Source organism: Chlorocebus sabaeus, chromosome 17 (genome assembly GCF_047675955.1).
Source record: "Chlorocebus sabaeus isolate Y175 chromosome 17, mChlSab1.0.hap1, whole genome shotgun sequence".
In the NCBI taxonomy this organism is placed as follows: Eukaryota; Metazoa; Chordata; class Mammalia; order Primates; family Cercopithecidae; genus Chlorocebus; species Chlorocebus sabaeus.
In genome coordinates, this window is record NC_132920.1 from 3,899,190 (window position 1) to 3,919,591 (window position 20,402).

General features: G+C 41.0%; 1 protein-coding gene across 5 annotated transcripts in view; it reads left to right on the forward strand.

Annotated features, from left to right (window-relative positions):
• The first annotated feature begins 6,277 nt into the window (after window positions 1-6,277).
• The window catches only part of PRP4K (pre-mRNA processing factor kinase PRP4K), a 43,630-nt gene continuing 29,505 nt past the window's right edge, over window positions 6,278-20,402 (forward strand). For 3 of the 5 annotated variants that reach the window (XM_038005706.2, XM_073005629.1, XM_073005631.1), the window contains exons 1-2: window positions 6,278-6,444; window positions 16,496-17,692. In XM_038005706.2, the coding sequence (XP_037861634.2) occupies window positions 6,404-6,444; window positions 16,496-17,692 (1,238 nt within the window). In that variant the 5' untranslated portion in view covers window positions 6,278-6,403. The remainder of the gene's footprint in view (window positions 6,445-16,495; window positions 17,693-20,402) is intronic. The other 2 variants (XM_038005703.2, XM_073005630.1) reach the window with 1 other exon arrangement.

Here is a 20,402-nt window from a genome sequence, read left to right on the forward strand (position 1 = left end):
GTACGGTAAGCCCTAGAGCACCACTAAAGTCTCTAAAAAGACTTAAGACTGAAAAAAATCACTCAAGAAATTAAAATGCTACATCAGAAGATATTCACTTGATGCAAAACAAAGCAGTAAAGGAGAGACAGAGGAAAAGAAAAAGACATAAGACATAAGGAAAACAAAAACAAGATGGCATACATAAATCCAACTATATCAAATACATTAACTGTGAATGATTTAACAATTGGATCAAAAGGCAGAAATTATCAGATTAAGAAAAACAAGATCCAGCCAGGCGCAGTGGCTCACGCCTGTAATCCCAGCACTGTGGGAGGCTGAGGCAGGCGGATCACAAGATCAGGAGTTCGGGACCAGCCTGGCCAACATGGTAATACCCCGTCTCTACTAAAAATACAAAAATTAGCTGGGTGTGGTGGTGGGCGCCTGTAACCCCAGCTACTGGGGAGGCTGAGGTGGGAGAATCATCTGAACCCAGGAGGTGGATGTTGCAGTGAGCCAAGATCACGTCATTGTACTCCAGCCTAGGCAGCAGGGCGAACTCTGTCTCAAAAAACAAAAACAAAAACAAGATCCAACTATATAAAGTCTACAGGAGACACATTTTAGATTCAATGGTGCGAAGCATGTAAATAGCAATCACTTGAGAACTGAAATAGCTACATTAATATCAGACAAAATAGACTTTAAAACAATGCTACTAGAGAAAAAGAGAAACACTTTCTAATGATAAAAGGATAAACCCATAAGGAAGATATAACAATTTACAAGGATACATGCACCTAGTAACAGAGAATATATGTAGCAAAAACTGACAGAAATGAAGGGACAAATTGATACCTCAAGAATAGAAGACGAAGTCTTTAATACTCCTGTTCCAGTTAGTTAGACTCCACAACAGGTAACATGACTGAAACAGAACTCTGTTTAACCCCCACCTGCAGTCTCTATCTTGGTAAGTAGCAACTGTATCTGTTTAATTGCCCAAACCAAAATTCCTTAAGTCACTTTCTCTTGAATTCCACATCCCATCAGTGCATCCTATAACCTCTCCCTTCCAAATACATCCAGAACCCAATCATTTTTCCCTACTTACAACCTGATCGAAACTACCATCATCTCTCACAGAAATTACTTAAATACTCTCCTAATTGGATTCCATCTTCCTCCCCTGGTCCCTTACAGTCTATCTCCATACTGCAGCCAAATGAACCTTCTAAAACAAATCAGGTTACTCCTCAATCCTGAACTTACTCTGTCCAGTAAAGATTTTTTTCAAAATAATTTTTATTTTTATTTTATAGAGATGAGGTCTCCCTGTGTTGCCCAGGCTGGCTCGAACTCCTGGGCTCAAGGGATCCACCTCAGCCTCCCAAAGTGACAGAATTACAGGCCCAAGCCACTATGCCCAACCTGCCCAGTACACTTTTAATGAAATCCGAATCCTACAAACTCCCTTTCCTGCATTACTTCCTACTCCCTTAATCACCCCACTCTCATCGCACTGGCCTCTGCCATTTTCAGCAAGTTACTAAGCCCAATTTATAATATAATTCTATTTTTAAAAAACACTACAGGCCCAGCACAGTGGCTCATGCCTGTAATCCCAGCATTTTGGGAGGTTGAGGAGAGTGGATCACGAGGTCAGGAGTTCGAGATCAGCCTGGCCAAGATGGTGAAACCCCGTCTCTACTAAAAATATAAAAATTAGCAGGGCACGGCGGCGGGCGCCTGTAATTCCAGCTACTTGGGAGGCTGAGGCAGGAGAATTGCTTGAAGCGGTGAGGTGGAGATTGCAGTGAGCCGAGATCGCGCCACTGCACTCTAGTCGGGGTGACAGAGCAAGACTCTGTTCCAATAAATAAATAAATAAATAAATAAATAAAACCACTACATATATATGCATAAAAAAGGATTGCCCAAAATGCAACTATTCACCTATGGTTAGCAGGATTATACATTTTAATTTTTTAAATGTTTCCCTATTGTGAAAAATTATTTCTAATTCATGTGTTACTTATAATAAAATATATGAAAAGCTGTGTATCAAACACACAATATATTGTATAAAATATATGAAAAGCTGTGTATCAAACACACAATATATTGTATAAAATATATGAAAAGCTGTGTATCAAACCCCATACCCCCACTGTGGTATTTAAGTATATTCAAAATCTGGAAATAAATCATACATGTCCCAAAAAATCACAACAAAAGAAAATCTGCCTACAGCAATAGCATTTACTAACAAGACATGCTGCAGGCACTTTCCTTCATTATTTCATTTTACTCTAATAATTCTAGGCAATCAGAATCATTACCCCCATGTTACTGTGTAAAATGAGGCTCAAAAAAGTTAAATTGTTTGAAATTGCCCAGTAAGTTGTGACGCCCAGGTCCGCCTGACTTGAATGCTCACGTTCTAAATACTAATCTAGCCATTGCCTCATCATATAGTAGTTACATGCAATAGTGCAGTTGAAATAACCTAGACATACAATAACAAAGGAAAAAGAGTGTAGTTATAAAAATGCTTACTGAAACGAGAATTATGTACGTAAAAACTGGGGGACATGTTACATGAAAGAGCAAACTATCACATTCTTTCTATACCTGAGTATAAGAATATTTGACATTTCACATGGAAAAAAGCCAAAATAAACCAGTATGTTCAAGTTGGTTCAGTATGGGTAACGGAACTCTGGGTGATCATTGTTTTGCTTTATCCTTTGGTTTGCACCAAAATTGCTTCAATACTAACAACAACAACAAAAACAAATTACGTTCTCGTAAAGTTTGTTTTGTAACAAAGGAAAATTCTGCCCAGCGTTCTAAACACCTCAAAGTTCCAAGTCCAGGTCTAAACCAGAGCCGTTAAGTATTCTCTGAAAAGCGATCTACTCTTAATTGACATCTGGCGACTCCACATGGACCAACGGCTTCCTCCGCAGGATGTTATGGTCTTTATTTTGCTTGTAGCCTACGGAAGAATAAGCCTATTAAGAGCTTATTGAGATTGATGATTGCACAGTGTAGCTTGAAAGGTCCAAATGTAATCAGTCTCAACGGGAGAAACAAAATTCAAAATTATTTTCAAAGTATTTCGAGAATGTGTCCCTTATCTGGAAGTAATACTTAAAAGGAAGCAAGCAAAGACGGTAAGAGAAAGTCACAAAGGGCAAGCTCGCGCCCGAAGCCTGCCTCGGGCCGGTACACTTGTGTGTGGCGTGGCGGCGGCGGCCGGGCGCCAGGCGCTGTGGTTTTCACGGTCGCGTCAGCAAGCACGGCCGACCTCCGCTTTAACGGACAGGATCAACGCAGGATACGGCGCGCGGCGGCCACAGGGCCCCGAGGCGGATGCCCGGGCCAGGACTCTGGCGCCTACTTACTCCGCCAGCCCGGCGGCTCCGGAAAACGACCTCACAGGAATGGCGGCAAGAGTGCCGCTGCCAGCACGGGCTGAGGAGAGCGAGGCTAGGGCTCCGGGCCCAGGGATGAGACGCTCTGGCTGGGAGGCAAGGAGCACCGACACCGACGGATAGAAGCCGGTGGCCCTCAGCTTGAGCAGGCGGCTTCGGGGCGGGGACAGAAGGGACCAAGGCCCACCGCCGGCCACAGATTCTCCCACGCCTCCGCGATGCACCCCCCACGATGACGCAAGTACGCATGCGCCTCCCCAGCTGCCGCTGGGAAGAGCGCGCTCCGAGAGCCCCGCCCCTCCAAGGATTTCCGGGGAGGTGGGTGCGGCTACTGACTTGCCCCTTTTGCTCCTCGGCTCAAAAGGCGCATGCCCGGGGCTGGTTTCCGTTGCAAAAGTTCCTGAATTTGAGGAGGAAGAGCAGCAAGATTGAAATATTGGGCATAAGTTTGTTGCTTCATAAACATTTGGTGAATGAATAAACGGATACGCCGATGTTTGCTTTAATTGTAACTCCCCCTTCCAAAGGTCTCAGTCTTTCAAAACTACAACAGTAATATAGTTTTAGGTGTGTCCTTGACAAATCTATTTCATTCCCCAGGTAGCACCTTGCAAGTGAACTTGGTGAGAATTTTTTCAAGGAAATTTTTGCCAGCATCGATTTTTGAAACTTAGTTTTTACCATGCTCTTTAAAAAAAACACTTGGTTTGTTCAAATACCAACTTTAGTCACAATCTGGCTTCAGCGCCTATTGTTCCGGCCCCATATATCCTTCCCCACTCTTAGGATGCTTCATCTCCACGTAAAGCATAACTGCAATATACATAGGGCAGAAGGAGACCTGTGGTTGTAGAAATTGAGACCAGCTTGAGCTCTCGACAACAAGAGACACAGCGAAAACAAGGCATTTGGCATTTATTTATAATATGCTCCTGCAAACAAGGAAAAATAAGGCATTTTCTGATTGGAACGTAGTGCTCTACTACCACTACTCAACAAACATTTGAATGCCAAAGAGTTGTGAGGGTGGATGCTCTATAAGTAGATACTAAGCGAGGTTATATTCTTGTAGGAAGCAGCCTGATAAGAAAATAGCAGATTTTCGAGTCAGATTTTAGTTCAAAAATCAGCTTGGTACTTGGGAACTCAATCATCATAAGCAAATTACTTTACCTCTTAGTGTCAGTTTGTTCATGTGTAAAACGTGTTAATAGTACCTAATCCAATCTTTTGCCTTCAAGTATATCACTCAGTTTCCAAGATGAGATCTCTCACAGTTCTACTACATACACTGTGAATTTTCACATTATTTATTTTAAAATAGTTTACTAAGTTTATTTCATTTATTTACTTATTTTATTTGAGACAGAGTTTTTGCTTTTGTTGCCCAGGCTGGAGTGCAATGGCGCGATCTCGGCTCACTGAAACTTCCGCCTCCCGGGTTCAAGCGATTCTGCCTCAGCCTCCCGAGTAGCTGGGACTATAGGGGCCACCACGCCGGCTGATTTTTTGTATTTTTAGTAGAGACAGGGTTTCGCGATGTTATCCAGGCTGAACTTTGAACTCTTGAGCTCAGGCAATCCGCCCGCCTCGGCCTCCCAAAGTGCTAGAGGATTGCAGGCCTGAGCCACCGCGCCTGGCCCTAACATTTCAAAACGTTGGGAATTCAGGCAGCAAGAGACATTTTGTAAGAACATTTGAAACCCTTCTCCCCTGGAAATCAAGAGATATGTATGGAGCCTGGAGATTCCGAACTCAATTTTCTAGGACAAAGGCAAACTAAGATGATTACAAGAATGAAAGTGATCGTCACGCTGCTTCTAGGTTCCAAAGTATGGATAATTTTTTTTTTTTAATGGAATCTTGCCCTGTTGCCCAGGCTGGAGCGCAGTGGCGTGATCTCAGTGCAACCTCCGCCTCTCGGGTTCAAGCGATTCTCCTGCCTCAGCCTCCCGAGTAGCTGGGATTGATTATAGCCGCGCGCCACCACGCCCGGCTAAATTGTTTGTATTTTTAACAGAGACGGCGTTTCACCATGTTGGCCAGGCTAGTCTCGAACTCCTGGCCTCAGGTGATCCGCCCACCTCGGCCTCCGAAGGTGCTGGGATTTCAGGCGTGAGCCACAGCGCCAGGCCGAGAAATATTTTTTTAAAGAGGAATTAAAGAACCTAATTGGTATTGAGAGCTCTCCAAGAGCCAGTAAATGTTTTCCCTACAATATTCCATTCTACCCCATTACTGCAGCGTCGTTATAGAAAAAAACAAAATCACATAAAGCAACTTGAGCCAAAAAACATTACACGTTCCAATTACGGAAACAACGAACTGAACGACTCCTGAATCATGTCACCCTTGAACTATGTAAAAGTTGAAAAGATGTATCAAATACAGTAACAGTTCCACATTAAAAGATATTTACGTTCGAGGTACAACCCTAATTTACAGTATTTAAAAACGCCTTTCTACACACTTTCCGGGGAAGCTAATGCCACTTCAGCTGAGTTATCTAGCGAGATGGTTAAGCATTTACTGTGTCTCTTAACACCGACCAGGGAAAAATCATCAATTCGTTTGCCCGAGTTTATGAGAATTTTCACCCAACTTCCAGTCTCCATAGCCAATCAGTTCTTGGAACCGCATACCCGATGCCGACATGCCTCTCTTGTTGGCTTCCTTCGTCAGCGGGCTTCAATAACTAAACGTCCATTTCCAGCACTGACGAAAGAGCTCAAGCTTGACACGGCCCTCAATTTTCAGCAGCCCCGCCCACCATGCTCCCGGAAGTTGCGACACTACGCCCTGCGCCAGTCCCGGGACGCAAGGTTTCATATCCGGATTCTTAGCGCGGACTCAGAACCCCGCTCTTCCCTACGCGTTCAGCACATGCGCGGCAGCTCTTTTCCTTCTTCTTCCACTTCCACTACCTTCCACCGTCCGGGAGCCGCCGCCACCGCCGCCGAGGAGTCAGGAAGTTCAAGATGGCCGCCGCGGAGACCCAGTCGCTGCGGGAGCAGACAGAGTAAGTAGTCTCTGTGAGTGGGCCAGAGGCTGGAGCCCGGGGACGGCCGAGTGGGAGCTGCACGGGCGGGCGGGAAAGTTCGGGCCTAACGGCGAGAGTCAAACTTTGCCTTTTCCGGCGTGATTCGTTGTGGGGTGGGAGGCATGGGGAGCAGGCGGCCTTCGAGCTTCCTTCTCCCAGAGGCCGCGGCTGCTGGGGTGAAGGCGGCCGCGGCCTGCAGCGCGTCGTTGCCCCGGGAGGCGTAGGCGCGAGCGGCCTCTACAGGTCCGGTGCGCGTGGCGGCAGTGAGGTCGCGCTTTCCCATTCCTCCCTTGGGGACCCATCTGAGCTCCCTGGCCGCGGCTCTTAGCGGCATCGGTGTTGGGGACACGAGGGTCAGTGGCAGCAGGCGGGGCAAGCCCGAAGTCTTTTCTTCCTCTTGCGGTACCTCCAGTCGTCCTTTTACTGGTGTCAGTTTAGGACCTGAAAGCAGAGAGCGGAGGTGGTAGGGTCACACACTCTGGCCATCCCAGAGCTAGTCTGTGGCTAGCAGGATACTTGATCTCGTCACCTTGTATTCTTTAGTCCAGCAGTCACCCAGTATTGTTTTGTTTTGTTTTGTTTTTTTGAGTGCCTGCCGGCAGCTTTTTTTTTTACCAACTTGCAAACTTGAGGCAAAGTGAGATAGAGTCTTTGGTTTTGAGGCCTGGCCTTTGTTTTTTTTTTTTTTTTTTTTTTTGCTTGAGTTTATAACCCTTTAGGAGGACGAGGACGAGTGGAAGGAGTAGTGGGAATTGCTAGCTACTGCCAAACCACTTTATATCTATAATTAAGCTAATATAAGAATCCATGCGGCCAAATGAAAAATGAAAAAACAAAAATACGTGTGTAAGCTGCAAGGTTAACCATTGGTTAACTAAAAGCAGTATTTTGCTCTTCATGTCTATGTTAGGAAAACTCAAACAAGAACCATAATAGAGAGAATGGATTTTACGGCAATGTTCCTATAGCGACCGTTTTTTTTGCATCTGCACTGTCTCATCTGTTTCCAGCCATCTTAGAAAGAGGTATAGTCTCCCAGCAAGTTGTGACTGAGCGATAGGAGAAATCTTTGCCACCAGACAACCTGACACTTAATTGCTGTGCGTCCAGTTTTGGGCTCCTCAATCATCTGCATTACTCAGCTAGGCGGAAAAACGGAATTTTTAACTAAGGGCTTTTCAAAACTGCTGTATTATTTTTATAATTTGACTTAGCAGAGAACAAATGGATTCTGAAGTTTTAAACTAGCTTTAACCTCTTACTGTTTCTCACCGAGTTCATTGTGTGGCACAGTTACAGTGTTTATGCCAATACAGTGCAGATCTCATGCTATGTGGTTACATTTTCTACTAATCTGAAAATTTCTGTAGTATTATGTCCATTTATTTGATTTTAGGGATGTTTGAGATTCATTTCGAGGAATGGGTTAGTCATATTTTATTCGCATACTGTTTTCAAATAATATTAGACTTAATAATTTAAAAAATACATATTCAGCCTCTACTGTATGAATAACAGAGATAGTCTTTAATTTCCCTTCCCTTCCCCACAGAACACTTGGTGTAAATGGAATATTTGGTCTGTATATGTCTCACTTTCAGTAGTTTGAAAGTATTTAACAAAGACGATAACCATTTGGTATGAAAGCAAACACTGTGCCTGGTGCTCACAGTGAGTCCTTGAATATAGTGTCTACAACAGTTCTTTAGAGAACACTGAGTAGTTTACAGTTATATGGAATCTGTTCAAAATAGAAAATTTAGAAAGAATAAATATAAAAAGTAGCTTTTAAGCTTCCTGAAGGCTTTAATTCTTTTAACAACCCTATAGAGGTAGATGCTTTTATTTTCCTGTTTTAAAGATGATGAAACTGAAACACAGAGAAATTGAGTAACTTGCTCAAGGTCACCCTAAGTGGCACACCCATTTAAACTCAGGCAGTCTGGTTCTAAAGCCCTGCTGCTAACTATTGAACTGTCTGGCCTCCCACTGTACAATGTGACTTCTTTTTAAATTGCTTTTCAAGTATGAAATTATTTTTATTTTTTCCACTGTCCCAGAAAGATCCATTTTTTGATGTGATGTGTCTAATTTATTGAGACCTAATTTCTCAAACCTGATTTGGCAAAGCAGGGACCAGAGGGAAGGTTTTAAGACTAGTTAGTCTTTTGGACCCATTCTCATTATTATATCTACATTAATTCTTTTTATTCATTTTATTTATTTTTGAAACATGAGCTCTTGTCACCCAGGCTGGAGTACAGTGACACTATCATGGCTCACTGTAGCCTCAACCTCAAGTGATCCTCCTACCCCAGCCTCCGGAGTAGCTGGGACCACAGGTATGCAACACCACACCCAACTAATTTTTTTTTTTTTTTTTTTTTTTTTGAGACGGAGTCTCACTTTGTCTCCAGGCTGGATTGCAATGGTACGATATTGGCTCACTGAAACCTTGGACTCTGGTTCAAGCAGTTCTCCTGCCGCAGCCTCCCGAGTAGCTGGGATTACAGGCATGCACCACCACGCCCTGCTAATTTTTGTATTTTTAGTAGAGACAGGGTTTCACCTTGTTGGCCAGGATGGTCTCAATCTCCTGACTGCGTGATCCACCCGCCTCAGCCTCCCAAAGTTCTGGGATTATAGGCGTGAGCTACCGTGCCCGGCCATGCCTAGCTAATTTTTAAATATTTTTGTAGAGGCAGAGTCTTCCCATGTTGCCCAGGCTGTTCTTGAACTACTGGGCTCAGGTGCTGCAGGTACTAGGGAGTCTGAGGCAGGAGGATCATTTGAGCCTAGGAGTTTGAATCCAGCCCAGGCAACATAGCCAGACCCAGTTTCTTAAAAGATGTATACATTTTAACTTGTCAGAGAAATAGGCTTAATTACTTTCCTGGTAAAGTAGCTGTGGCGTTCACTTTGCTTATCACTAAAAAAAAATTGTAAAGAACTGTCTAGCTTAAAAACGGCTTCATTCGTACACAAATTTTAATCAATCAGTCCTCTGTGTCTGTATATTTTGAATGCCTACCAAATAAATTCACTAAGACTATTATTCTTTGGAAAAAAATGTGAAAGAGGAAGTTAAAATAACACTGGTGGTTGGTGATTGGTGACTATTTTATTTTATTTTATTTTATTTTATTTGTTTGAGACCGAGTCTCTGTTGCCCAGGCTGGAGTGCAGTAGCGCGATCTCGGCTCACTACAACTGCTGCCTCCCGGGTTCAAGTGGTTCTCCTGTCTCTGTCTTCTGAGTAGCTGCAATTACAGGCATGCACCACCATGCCCTGCTAATTTTTGTATTTTTAGTAGAGACAGGATTTCACCATGTTGGCCAGGCTGGTCTCAAACGCCTGACCTCAGGTGATCCGTCAGTCTTGGCCTCCCAAAGTGCTGGGATTGCAGGTGTGAGCCTCTGCACCTGACTGTGACTATATTATTTTAAAGGCGTTCCATGATTTTCATTCATTGTTCTGGATGCCTCAAGACTTGACTTTTTTAAAAGGTAAAACTTAATAAAGCAAATATACAAATACTGTTAAGCACCCCCATGTTGTGTGCACTTCTCATTCACCTTTGCTTCCAAATAATGTGATCCGAAGAATGTTATCCACTCAATAGGTTCTCAATAAATATTTATTTTGTGATAAACCTGTTGTGACCAAATTGGTATACACATCCACTTGGCTAAATGTGGGATGTTGAATTGTAAAATGGTAATGTTAAAGCGTAAATTTATATAAATGAAATGTATATGGCCTGTATTTATTGTCAGTATAAACTATCCAAGAGGACCATTAGGTATTTTAACAGGAAACCTTTTTCTTGAGCTTTATAAGAAAGTCATTGATAATAAACCTAATTTAGCTATTTTAGCACAAGCCCATTGTATGTAATACATTATGCCATTGACTCAATCTTTCAAGTTTCCCAGATTGACCTGGTCAGACTTTAGTTGTTACTTTTAGTGACATTTGCATTGAGAGATGAGCTGAGACTGGTAAAGATCCATTGTATACCTATCCCCTGTATAAGAAAACGCTATAATTAAGGTTAACCTAATTGTACCAAGCTGGTAACATTTTTAGCAGGAACCTACTCATTATTTCTTGAGATAATACTCATTAATTTACAATGGAAACTAGTCACTCATGGAAATGACCCTTCTACAGTGATAGTGGTCATCAGGATGTATGTCTGATTCCCAGAAGCTCTAGGAGCTAGATTTTTTTTTTTTTTTTTTTTTTTTTTTTTTTTTTTTTGGATAGAAGTTGATTCCTCTATGGGTAAACTCTTGAGAATTTTTAATGAAACTCCTAAGATTTTTGTAACTTGTTAGCATTAGAAAAGATAAGGGTTCAAAAAACTGATTTTCCTTTGGGAGGGGTTGATGAGATATCAGTAATTTTGAATATCACTCATTCAAAAATAGATGTGTGCTATGTGTGTGCACTGTGTGAGGCACTGGAGATAAAACTGAGCAAAGCAAAATCTTAACTTTCAAGTTCTAAGAGTCTGTAATAGATAATGTAAACCATCTTTAAGCAACTTCTATATGTTTTTTGTTTGTTTTTGAGACAGAGTTTTGCTCTTGTTGCCCAGGCTGCAGTGCAATGGCATGATCTCAGCTCACCACAACCTCTGCCTCCCAGCTTCAAACAATTCTCCTGCCTTAGCCTCCCGAGTAGCTGGGATTACAGGCATGCGCCACCATGCCTAACTAATTTTTTTGTATTTTTAGTAGAGATGGGGTTTCTCCATGTTGGTCAGGCTGGTCTTGAGCTTTGGACCTCAGATGATCCCCCTACCTCAGCCTCCCAAAGTGCTAGGATTACAGGTGTGAGCCACTGTGCCCAGCTTTTTTTGTTTGTTTGTTTGTTTGTTTTTTGAGATGGAGTCTTGTTCGCCACCCAGGCTGGAGTGCAGTGGCACAATCTTGAGTCACTGCAGCCTTCGCCTCCCAGGTTCAAGCACTTCTCCTGCCTCAGCATCCGGAATAGCTGGGATTACAGGCATCCGCCATTATACCTGGTTAGTTTTTTGTATTTTTGTAGAGACGGTTTCACCGTGTTGGCCAGGGTGGTCTTGAACTCCTGACCTCAAGTGATCTGTCTGCTTCAGCCTCCCAAAGTTCTGGGTTTATAGGTGTGAGCCACGGTGCCTGACCTTATGTTATTCTAAATATATAATTGACACAAACAATACTTACTGAGCACCTGCTATAGATTAGATAATCTAGGCCCTTAGACACAGAACAGTGAACTAAAATGAAAATTCTGCTCATAGAGTGCTTACAATATGATAGGGAGAGACAAACAATAATTATATTAGTGGTAACAGTTGCTTTGGAGAAAAATGTTAAGCACAGAAGGAGAGTATGTGTGCAGTGGGGTGGTTTTGCATTTAAAATAGATTGATCAGGAAAACTTGTTTGAGAAAGTGACGTTTAAGCAAAGACCTAAGGTAGGCAAAGGTAGCCAGGAATGCATGTGTCTGGGGAAAGCGTTCCTGGCAGGAGAAACAGGTACCATGTACCTGAGATGTGAGTATGCCTATTGAAGGAGCATGGTGTGGCTGGAGCAGGGTGACCGTGGGAGAAGAGTGTTAGGTTTAGAGTGTTGGGGATTTTGGGGCTGTAAGTATAGGACCTTTTGCTCTGAATAAGGTAGAAAGCAATAAAGTTTCACAAAGAATAGTGACATTATCTGACTTCTAAAGCATCTTAATCAAATGGAAGATCTTTTGACTGACTTGGAATACTGGCCTTCTCACTGGTTTGTTGTATGTGTGACCTTAGGCAAGTCCCTTGAACCTCAGAAGTCTCAAATGGGGAGAAATTTCTTGAACACCTAGTGTGACAGCCTTTTATACTATGAACTCCGTTAATTTTCGTAAGCCCTATGATTTGTCAGTACTATTTCCCCATGTTTTACAGTTGAGGAAACTGAGGCACAGAAGAGCGACTTGCCTAAGGTTACAATAGCTTTGTCATGTTGGAGGCAGCATTTAAACCAGGTACTTTGACTCCAGAATCTATGCTCTTTGATGCTGTTCCTTAAAATAACATTCTTATTAGTAGCCCTTTCAGCTCCACAGAATTTTTGTAAATAAATACATGTATCTAGCATCTATACAATAATAATAGCTTATTTGGGGGTGGAGGGGACTTGGTCTGTGCTAGGCACTGTCATAAGCGTTTAACATCTATTCACTGTGTAAACTTCATAACACCTTTTCAGGTAGGTACTATTATTTTCTCCATCATGTAGATGAGATGCCTGAGGATCACTTGCCAAGACCGCACAACTAGTAAGTAATGGAACTGGGGTTTGAACCCAGGCAGTGTGGCTCCAGAGACGCTTAACCACTCGACTATCCGTTGTCTTGAGGACAGTCTTGAGTTAAAACTCAAAACTTTAGGTAATTTTGAATTTGAGTTTAGTGACTAGAATTTTGTACTTTGGGCACTAGATTTTATATGCCTAAAGATAATTCTCAATCTTTAAAGATTCTCCTACCTTCATAACTTGAATTAGCCTAAATTTTTCTCAGACTTTTCCCCCTGTAAGTCAAGGTTCAGGAAAAAGAGACCTTCTGGATTATGGGATGGGAGATTTCTGGGGGAAAAGGATGAGAATATAGTCTGTATAAAGAACAAAGTTAAAATGCGTTGGAATCTTTTTTACTGAAATCTATGTGACTTCTTTCCCTTCCATAATAAAGCAATGATGGTGTTTTGTTTTTTTGTTTTTGAGATGGGGTCTTCCTTTGTTACCCAGGCTGGAGTGCAGTGGCGTGGTCATGACTCACTGCAGCCTTTTACTCCTGGGCTCAAGTGATCCCCTCCTAGGTTCAAGTGATCCTACCTCAGCCTTTTGAGTAGCTGGGACTATAAGCACATGCTACCACACCCAGTTAATTTAAATTTTTTTGTAGAGATAGAGTCTGGCTGTGGTGCCTAGGTGGTCTTGAATTCCTGGGCTCAAGGAATCCTCCCACCTCAGCCTCCCAAAGTGTGGGGTTACAAATGTGAACCACTGCACATGGCCTAGTGTTGTTTTTTTAATACCAAGATACTGCACTTCTTCCAATTCTTTGAGAAAAATTAATGATCCAGAGAACACTACTTTATTTGTCCTGTGTCTTCTCATACTCCATTAGAGAGAAGTCAACCCAAATTAAAACCTGACTTTCACCAGAGAACGTAGCTTCTCCTGCACATATCTTAAATACCTTTTCCTGCCAGAAATGGAAGTTGGCAATGTGACATCCAAAAATCAAAGTTCTTTGAGTATGATACCCTGTAGTGGCTGTGTGTTTTGCACTCCCCCTCATTGCTGTCAACTAATTAATAACTTCTCAATCATACCACCATTCTCTCTGTCCCCCACCCCGCCTCCCAGCAAGTTTGTTCGAGACTGTGAGACCTGGCTAGACAACCTACTTTTGCAGTTCGTGGACCTCTGTGACTCCAGTGAACCTTTAATTCTCTCTCAACCACCCCTCCTAGAATCATATACTATTTTGTCATCTCCTAGACTTTGTCTACTTGGAATCTTTTTTTTTTTTTTTTTTTAAGAGATGGAGAGTTCTCTCTGTTGCCCAGGCTGGAGTGCAGTGGTACAATCATAGGTCATTGCAGCTGCAAACTCCTGGGCTCAAGTGGTCTTCCACCTCAGCCTCCTGAGTAGCTGGGACTACAGTTGTGCACCACCGTGCCTGGCTCCACTTGGAATCTTAACCTCAATGCCTTTCACAACACAGATCTACTTGAAGTTTGCTATATATAACTGCCTTTGTCACTGTCTTTCTCTATCTGAAATGCCCCTTTTTCCCTTCTTGTTAATTCGTTACTCATTCTCTAGGGCAGTGTTACTCAACGTGTTTTTTGTTGTTGTTGTTGTTTTTTAAGACAGGGTCTTGTCTGTCGCCCAGGCTGGAGTGCAGTGACGCCATCATGGCTCGTTGCAGCCTTGACCTCCCAGGCTCAAGTAATCCTCCCACCTCAGCCCTCTGAGTAGCTGGGACTACAGGTTTGCGCTGCCACACCTAGCTCATGTTTTTTATTTTTAGTAGAGATGAGGTCTCACTATGTTGCCCAGGCTTGTCTTGAACTCCTGGGTTCAAGTGATTCTCCCACCTTGGCCTTCCATAGTGCTGGGATTACAGACCTGAGCCATTGTGCCTGGGCTAACCTTTATTTTTTCATCCCTGTCCTTTCTCAGTAAATATTTCTTCTGTCCTCCGAAAGTCCCTGCTTAACAAATTGGTTTCTTTCTGTGATCTATAAAACGCTGTCCCTGACTGTTCTCAAAATGAGTTTAGGTGATCCTTCAGGGTTCCCATAATGCCCCTATTCGTGTCTTCATCATTGCACTTCTCCAGTATTTGATGGTTATGTACAACCAGATATTAATTTCTTTGAGGGAGGCAAATACTGGTTTTGGGTGCTGTGTCACCCAGGCTGGAGTGTAATGGCACGATCTCAGCTCACTGCAACCTCTGCCTCCCAGGTTCAGGCGATTCTCCTGCCTCAGCCTCCTGAGTAGCTGGGATTACAGGCACGTGCCACTATGCCTGGCTAATTTTTGTATTTTTGGTAGAGACGGGGTTTCACCATGTTAGTCAGGCTGGTCTTGAATTCCTGACCTCAGGTGATCCGCCCACCTCAGCCTCCCAAAGTGCTGGGATTACAGACGGGAGCCACTGCACCTGGCTTGTACATCTGTTTTCCTGCCACTTGTCTTAATGCTTACTTGTAGTTGGTGAGGTTTTTTCAAATGTTAAAGAGATTCTAAGTAGACTGATGAATTCTTAGGTTGAAAGGATAAACTTACTAAAAATATAGGAGTATATAATATGAAGACCTGACAAAATAAACCATAGCTTCCTCCAAAAATAGTATGATGGCCTGAATCTAGATAATTTAAGGCCACTTTTGGTCTGATATTCTAGGATGATGGTTTATTATGGAGTAACTTTTAAAGAGAACGTTAAATAATGCTTTTGACCTAGTATTTAACCTGGGGTTATTAAACACCAAAGACTTGATAAAATAATTTAGAATCATAAACTCTTTAACTCAGCGTAAGCCAAACATTTAAGCACAGAATCCCCCACTTTATTATTTATTTCCAAAGCGTCTGTTAACATGAATGTATTTTGGGAAACTGAGTTCTCATTTGAAATTCAGGGAGATTAAATCACTTGCTGAATGAATATTGGGTTGAACTATATTAAATTGCTGATATTAGACTTGTTGACTTACAAAAGGCCCTTCCATGTGGTTCAACCGAATGTCGTATGATTGCTTAGTGACAACTACAAATCTAGAGTCCTAACTTCTGGTTTAGTTCTCTTTGAAGATTTAACTTTTGAGGATGTGTTTATACTGTCACCATCATCAGTATCAGCTACCAGTGCACACTGATTGAGTGCTTATTTTGGGTATAGCTCAGTATTGGCTCTAGAGTTTTGTTTTGTTTTTAAGGTATAAGATGAAATCCGCTCAAAACAAGTGACCTGGTGGGTTTATTGTAGCAACACCAAGTTTTATGAATTTCAAGTGGAGAAAGAGATTAGTCTTCCAGTGTATGTTAATAGTTATTAGTCTTACTAAAAAAGAAAATGGACCCTTTGGTTGTTAATGTGTGAGAAATGTTGGTTTAAAAATTAAGTTACTGAGTGGCTCCTTGAACTAAATCAATGTTAATGAGGTTTTACTGTGCCTGGTTTGTTTTTCCCTTTTTCTCTAACCTGTAATTTTTAAGCTCACTCCATTAGGGATTTCCTCTAATACTTTTGGTGAGTTCAACCATTAGAAACACAATGAAGTTGTGTCACTATCCAACTCAGTTCTTACATAGACCTTCTTTGAAATAAAATGTGTGAAGCTGTTCTGAAAAAATTCTAGTGACTGACTTCATGTATTACATTGAGATGTGTTTTCTCATTACTGTTATTTTGTTATAACTCTTTGAATACTTGATAAATGATATGATTTTAAAGCGTGTTTGATATATTTATAGGATGGAAGATGCTAATTCTGAAAAGAGTGTAAATGAAGAAAATGGAGAAGTATCAGAAGACCAGTCTCAAAATAAGCACAGTCGTCACAAAAAAAAGAAGCATAAACACAGAAGTAAACATAAGAAACATAAACATTCCTCAGAAGAAGACAAGGATAAAAAACATAAACATAAGCATAAACACAAGAAACACAAAAGAAAAGAGGTTATCGATGCTTCTGATAAAGAGGGTATGTCTCCAGCAAAAAGAACTAAACTTGATGATTTAGCTTTGCTAGAAGACTTGGAAAAACAGAGAGCCTTGATTAAGGCCGAACTTGATAATGAGTTAATGGAAGGAAAGGTCCAATCTGGTATGGGGCTCATTTTGCAAGGTTATGAGTCTGGCTCTGAAGAAGAGGGGGAGATTCATGAGAAGGCAAGAAATGGAAATAGGTCTAGTACTAGATCTTCAAGTACAAAGGGGAAACTTGAACTTGTGGACAATAAAAATACTACAAAAAAACGAAGTAAAAGCAGATCCAAAGAACGGACTAGACATAGGTCTGATAAAAAGAAAAGTAAGGGGGGTATTGAAATCGTTAAAGAGAAAACAACTAGGAGCAAGTCAAAGGAGAGAAAAAAATCTAAAAGTCCATCCAAAAGAAGTAAGTCTCAAGATCAAGCAAGGAAATCAAAATCCCCTATCCTTAGAAGGCGATCTCAAGAGAAAATTGGTAAGGCCAGATCTCCTACTGATGATAAGGTTAAAGTCGAAGATAAAAGTAAATCAAAAGATAGGAAAAAATCCCCAATTGTAAATGAAAGTAGAAGTCGCGATCGATGTAAAAAGTCCAGATCCCCAATTGATTTAAGAGGTAAATCCAAAGACGGAAGGTCACGGTCCAAAGAGAGAAAATCAAAACGGTCTGAAACTGATAAAGAAAAGAAGCCAATTAAATCTCCCTCTAAAGATGCTTCATCTGGGAAGGAAAATAGGTCACCCAGTAGAAGACCTGGTCGGAGTCCTAAAAGAAGAAGTTTGTCTCCAAAACCACGTGATAAATCAAGAAGAAGCAGGTCTCCACTTTTAAATGATAGAAGATCTAAGCAGAGCAAATCGCCCTCTCGAACACTGTCTCCTGGTAGAAGAGCCAAGAGCCGATCCTTAGAAAGAAAACGAAGAGAACCAGAGAGAAGACGACTTTCTTCTCCAAGGTAACGTTTACAAAATGTTAAAGCTTTTTACCAATGCATGAGATTTTACACGGAAAACTAGAACTTGTGGACAATTAAAAATGAAGTAGTAAGTAAGAATAAGTGAAGTAGTGATGAGTTTCATAATTTTAAGTAATCCAGTCCATTCACCATGTTAATATTTGCACTTTTGTCAATGAGTATTGTAATTATAGGTGTTTAACAAATACTGAGCTTGATGATAGAATTGGGTTTTTTTTCACATTGTTGATTTAATACCTAGTTTGCTAAGGCACTCCTTTCAATCCATGTAATTTGGCTGATAAATCTTCACTGGGAGCGTGCAGAGAGAGGATTATTACTTCATTGAACAGTGATAGGCTGAAACTTTTTGAAAAGGTAGAAAGGTAATCAGTTTAACAATTGTGTACTGTTCATTTTCTTGTATTTGCATGAGTTTTAAATTTTAACAGTATAAATAGAAACCAATACCAACATTTTTTGGTCCCCAAGGTATAATTAAAATGGAAAATTTTGTAATACATATAATCTCATTGTTGACAAGTAGTACTCTTAAGCTTAAGAAGAATAGTATAAAAAATTATTTTTTACTATTTGAATAATATATTGTCTTAGTTCTTATAAATCCTCATGTGATTATCTTAACTCCTCAGGTGAAGGGGCTCTCATACCTAATTTATAAATGGAGAAATAGAATCAGATAATTTATATAATTTACCTAAGATCATAGAACGAAAGTATTTGCGGGGAGGAGGAGTGTTTATACCACTTAAACTACTTTAGAAACTGATTTCTTAATATCTTTTATATTTAATATTTACATATTATGAAATTGCCAGCCAGGTTTTGCTTATTAAAAGAATATTGGCTTATACTGTGTAAGGATGTTATTAATTCCTAGCCGTTTTCTGTGTTCATATTAATATTTTCTGTGAATGGGTATAAATACAAACTGACCCTGAAAGTGAAGTCATCATATTTTCAGAGAAATTTCAAATTTAATTTCCAAGTGCTGTGTCTTAAGAGAGTCTTGTTGGCACTGTAATTAAATAGCCCCTTTTTCCTTTGGCTTCCTAGATGGAGGCAGTTATTAGTTTTACTGATTCTGTTATCTCAAGTGCTTCTTAATTATCCTGGTGGTCTTTCAGTTTGCTTTCAGTTTGAAGAGCAAATTCTGAGGAGTTTATTAAAGACTAGAGCTGAGTATTTGAAACAAAATTTTTTTTGTAATTACAGAAGTGGTACATACTTATTAAAGAGAAATCCAAATAAGCCTGTAAATTGGCTCCCTTTTCATTTCTCCAGTACTACTCCTTAGAAATTTATGTTCTCTTAGCTCTTTCATTGCACAGACAATAACATGGATATGAGGGAATTTTTTTTTTTTTTTTTTACGAAACTGGAGTCATTCATATTCACATGTGGCTTTTTTCAGGAAACATTTCTGTGACAAAACATAGAGATTCTTTTTCATTCTGCCTAACAGCAGCTGGTATTTCAATGTAGATGTATTACAGTATCATTCTCCTGTTGAAACTGATGAAAAATTTAGGCTGGTTCCAATTTTTCACTATTATATGCAAAGATGTCCATTGGTTATGTGTGAGGTTTCTTTATAGAATAGATTCGTAAAAGTGGACTTGGAAAGTCTCAGGGTATGTACGTTTACATTTTAGAAAGTTATTGCTAAATTTCCATCCAGGAAAGTTAGATCAATTTCTACTTCTATGACTACGTAAACTGCCCTTTTTCCTAAAACTTTTTTAGGAAAGTTTAGGAAGATCTTTATTACCAGGATACCATATAGTATTTTGTCACCCTTAAAACAAAAAAAAACCCAAAAATTGTTTTAATCGAAATTTCTTAGATGGCTAGTGAGGATGAACATGTTTATTTTCTTTATTTTTCTTTCTTTTTTTTTTTAATTTTTCTTTTCTTTTTTTTTTTTTTTTGACACGGAGTCTCGCTCTTTTACCTGGCTGGAGTGCAGTGGTGCAGTCTCGGCTCACTGCAACCTCTGCTTCCTGGGTTCAAGCAGTTCTCCTGCCTCAGCCTCCCCAAGTAGCTGGGACTATAGGCGCGTGCCACCATGCCATGCTATTTTTTTTTTTTTTTTTTTTTTTTTGTATTTTTAGTAGAGAAGAGGTTTCCCCATGTTGGCCAGGCTGGTCTCAAACTCTTGACCTTAGGTGATCCACCTGCCTTGGTCTCCCAAAATGTTGGAATTACAGGCATGAGCCACTGTGCCTGGCCCGTTTATATTTTTTAACTGGTCTTTGAGACTGTGCGTGTGGGTGAGCAGATTAAATAAAAGAGTTTCCTCAGATGACCCTATCAAGAAAGCACTACTAAGAAGTAAGCACTGCAGATCTGAGTCAAAGTCTGCCTTGCTCATTTTGGCTGGATCAGAGAAAGATTCTTGGGTTCTGTGTACTGTGCTGAAACATGCAAGACAGGTTGTGCTTTTAGGTTTTTATTAAATGAGGAAGGCTGGGTGCAGTGGCTCACGCCAGTAATCCAACACTTTGGGGAGGCTGGGACGGGTGGATCACCTGAGGTCGGGAGTTCGAGACCAGCTTGACCAACATGGAGAAATCCTGTCTCTACTAAAAATACAAAATTAGCTGGGTGTGATGGCTCATGCCTGTAATCCCAGCTACTCGAGGCTGAAGCAGGAGAATCGCTTGAAGCTGGGAGACAGAGGTTGCAG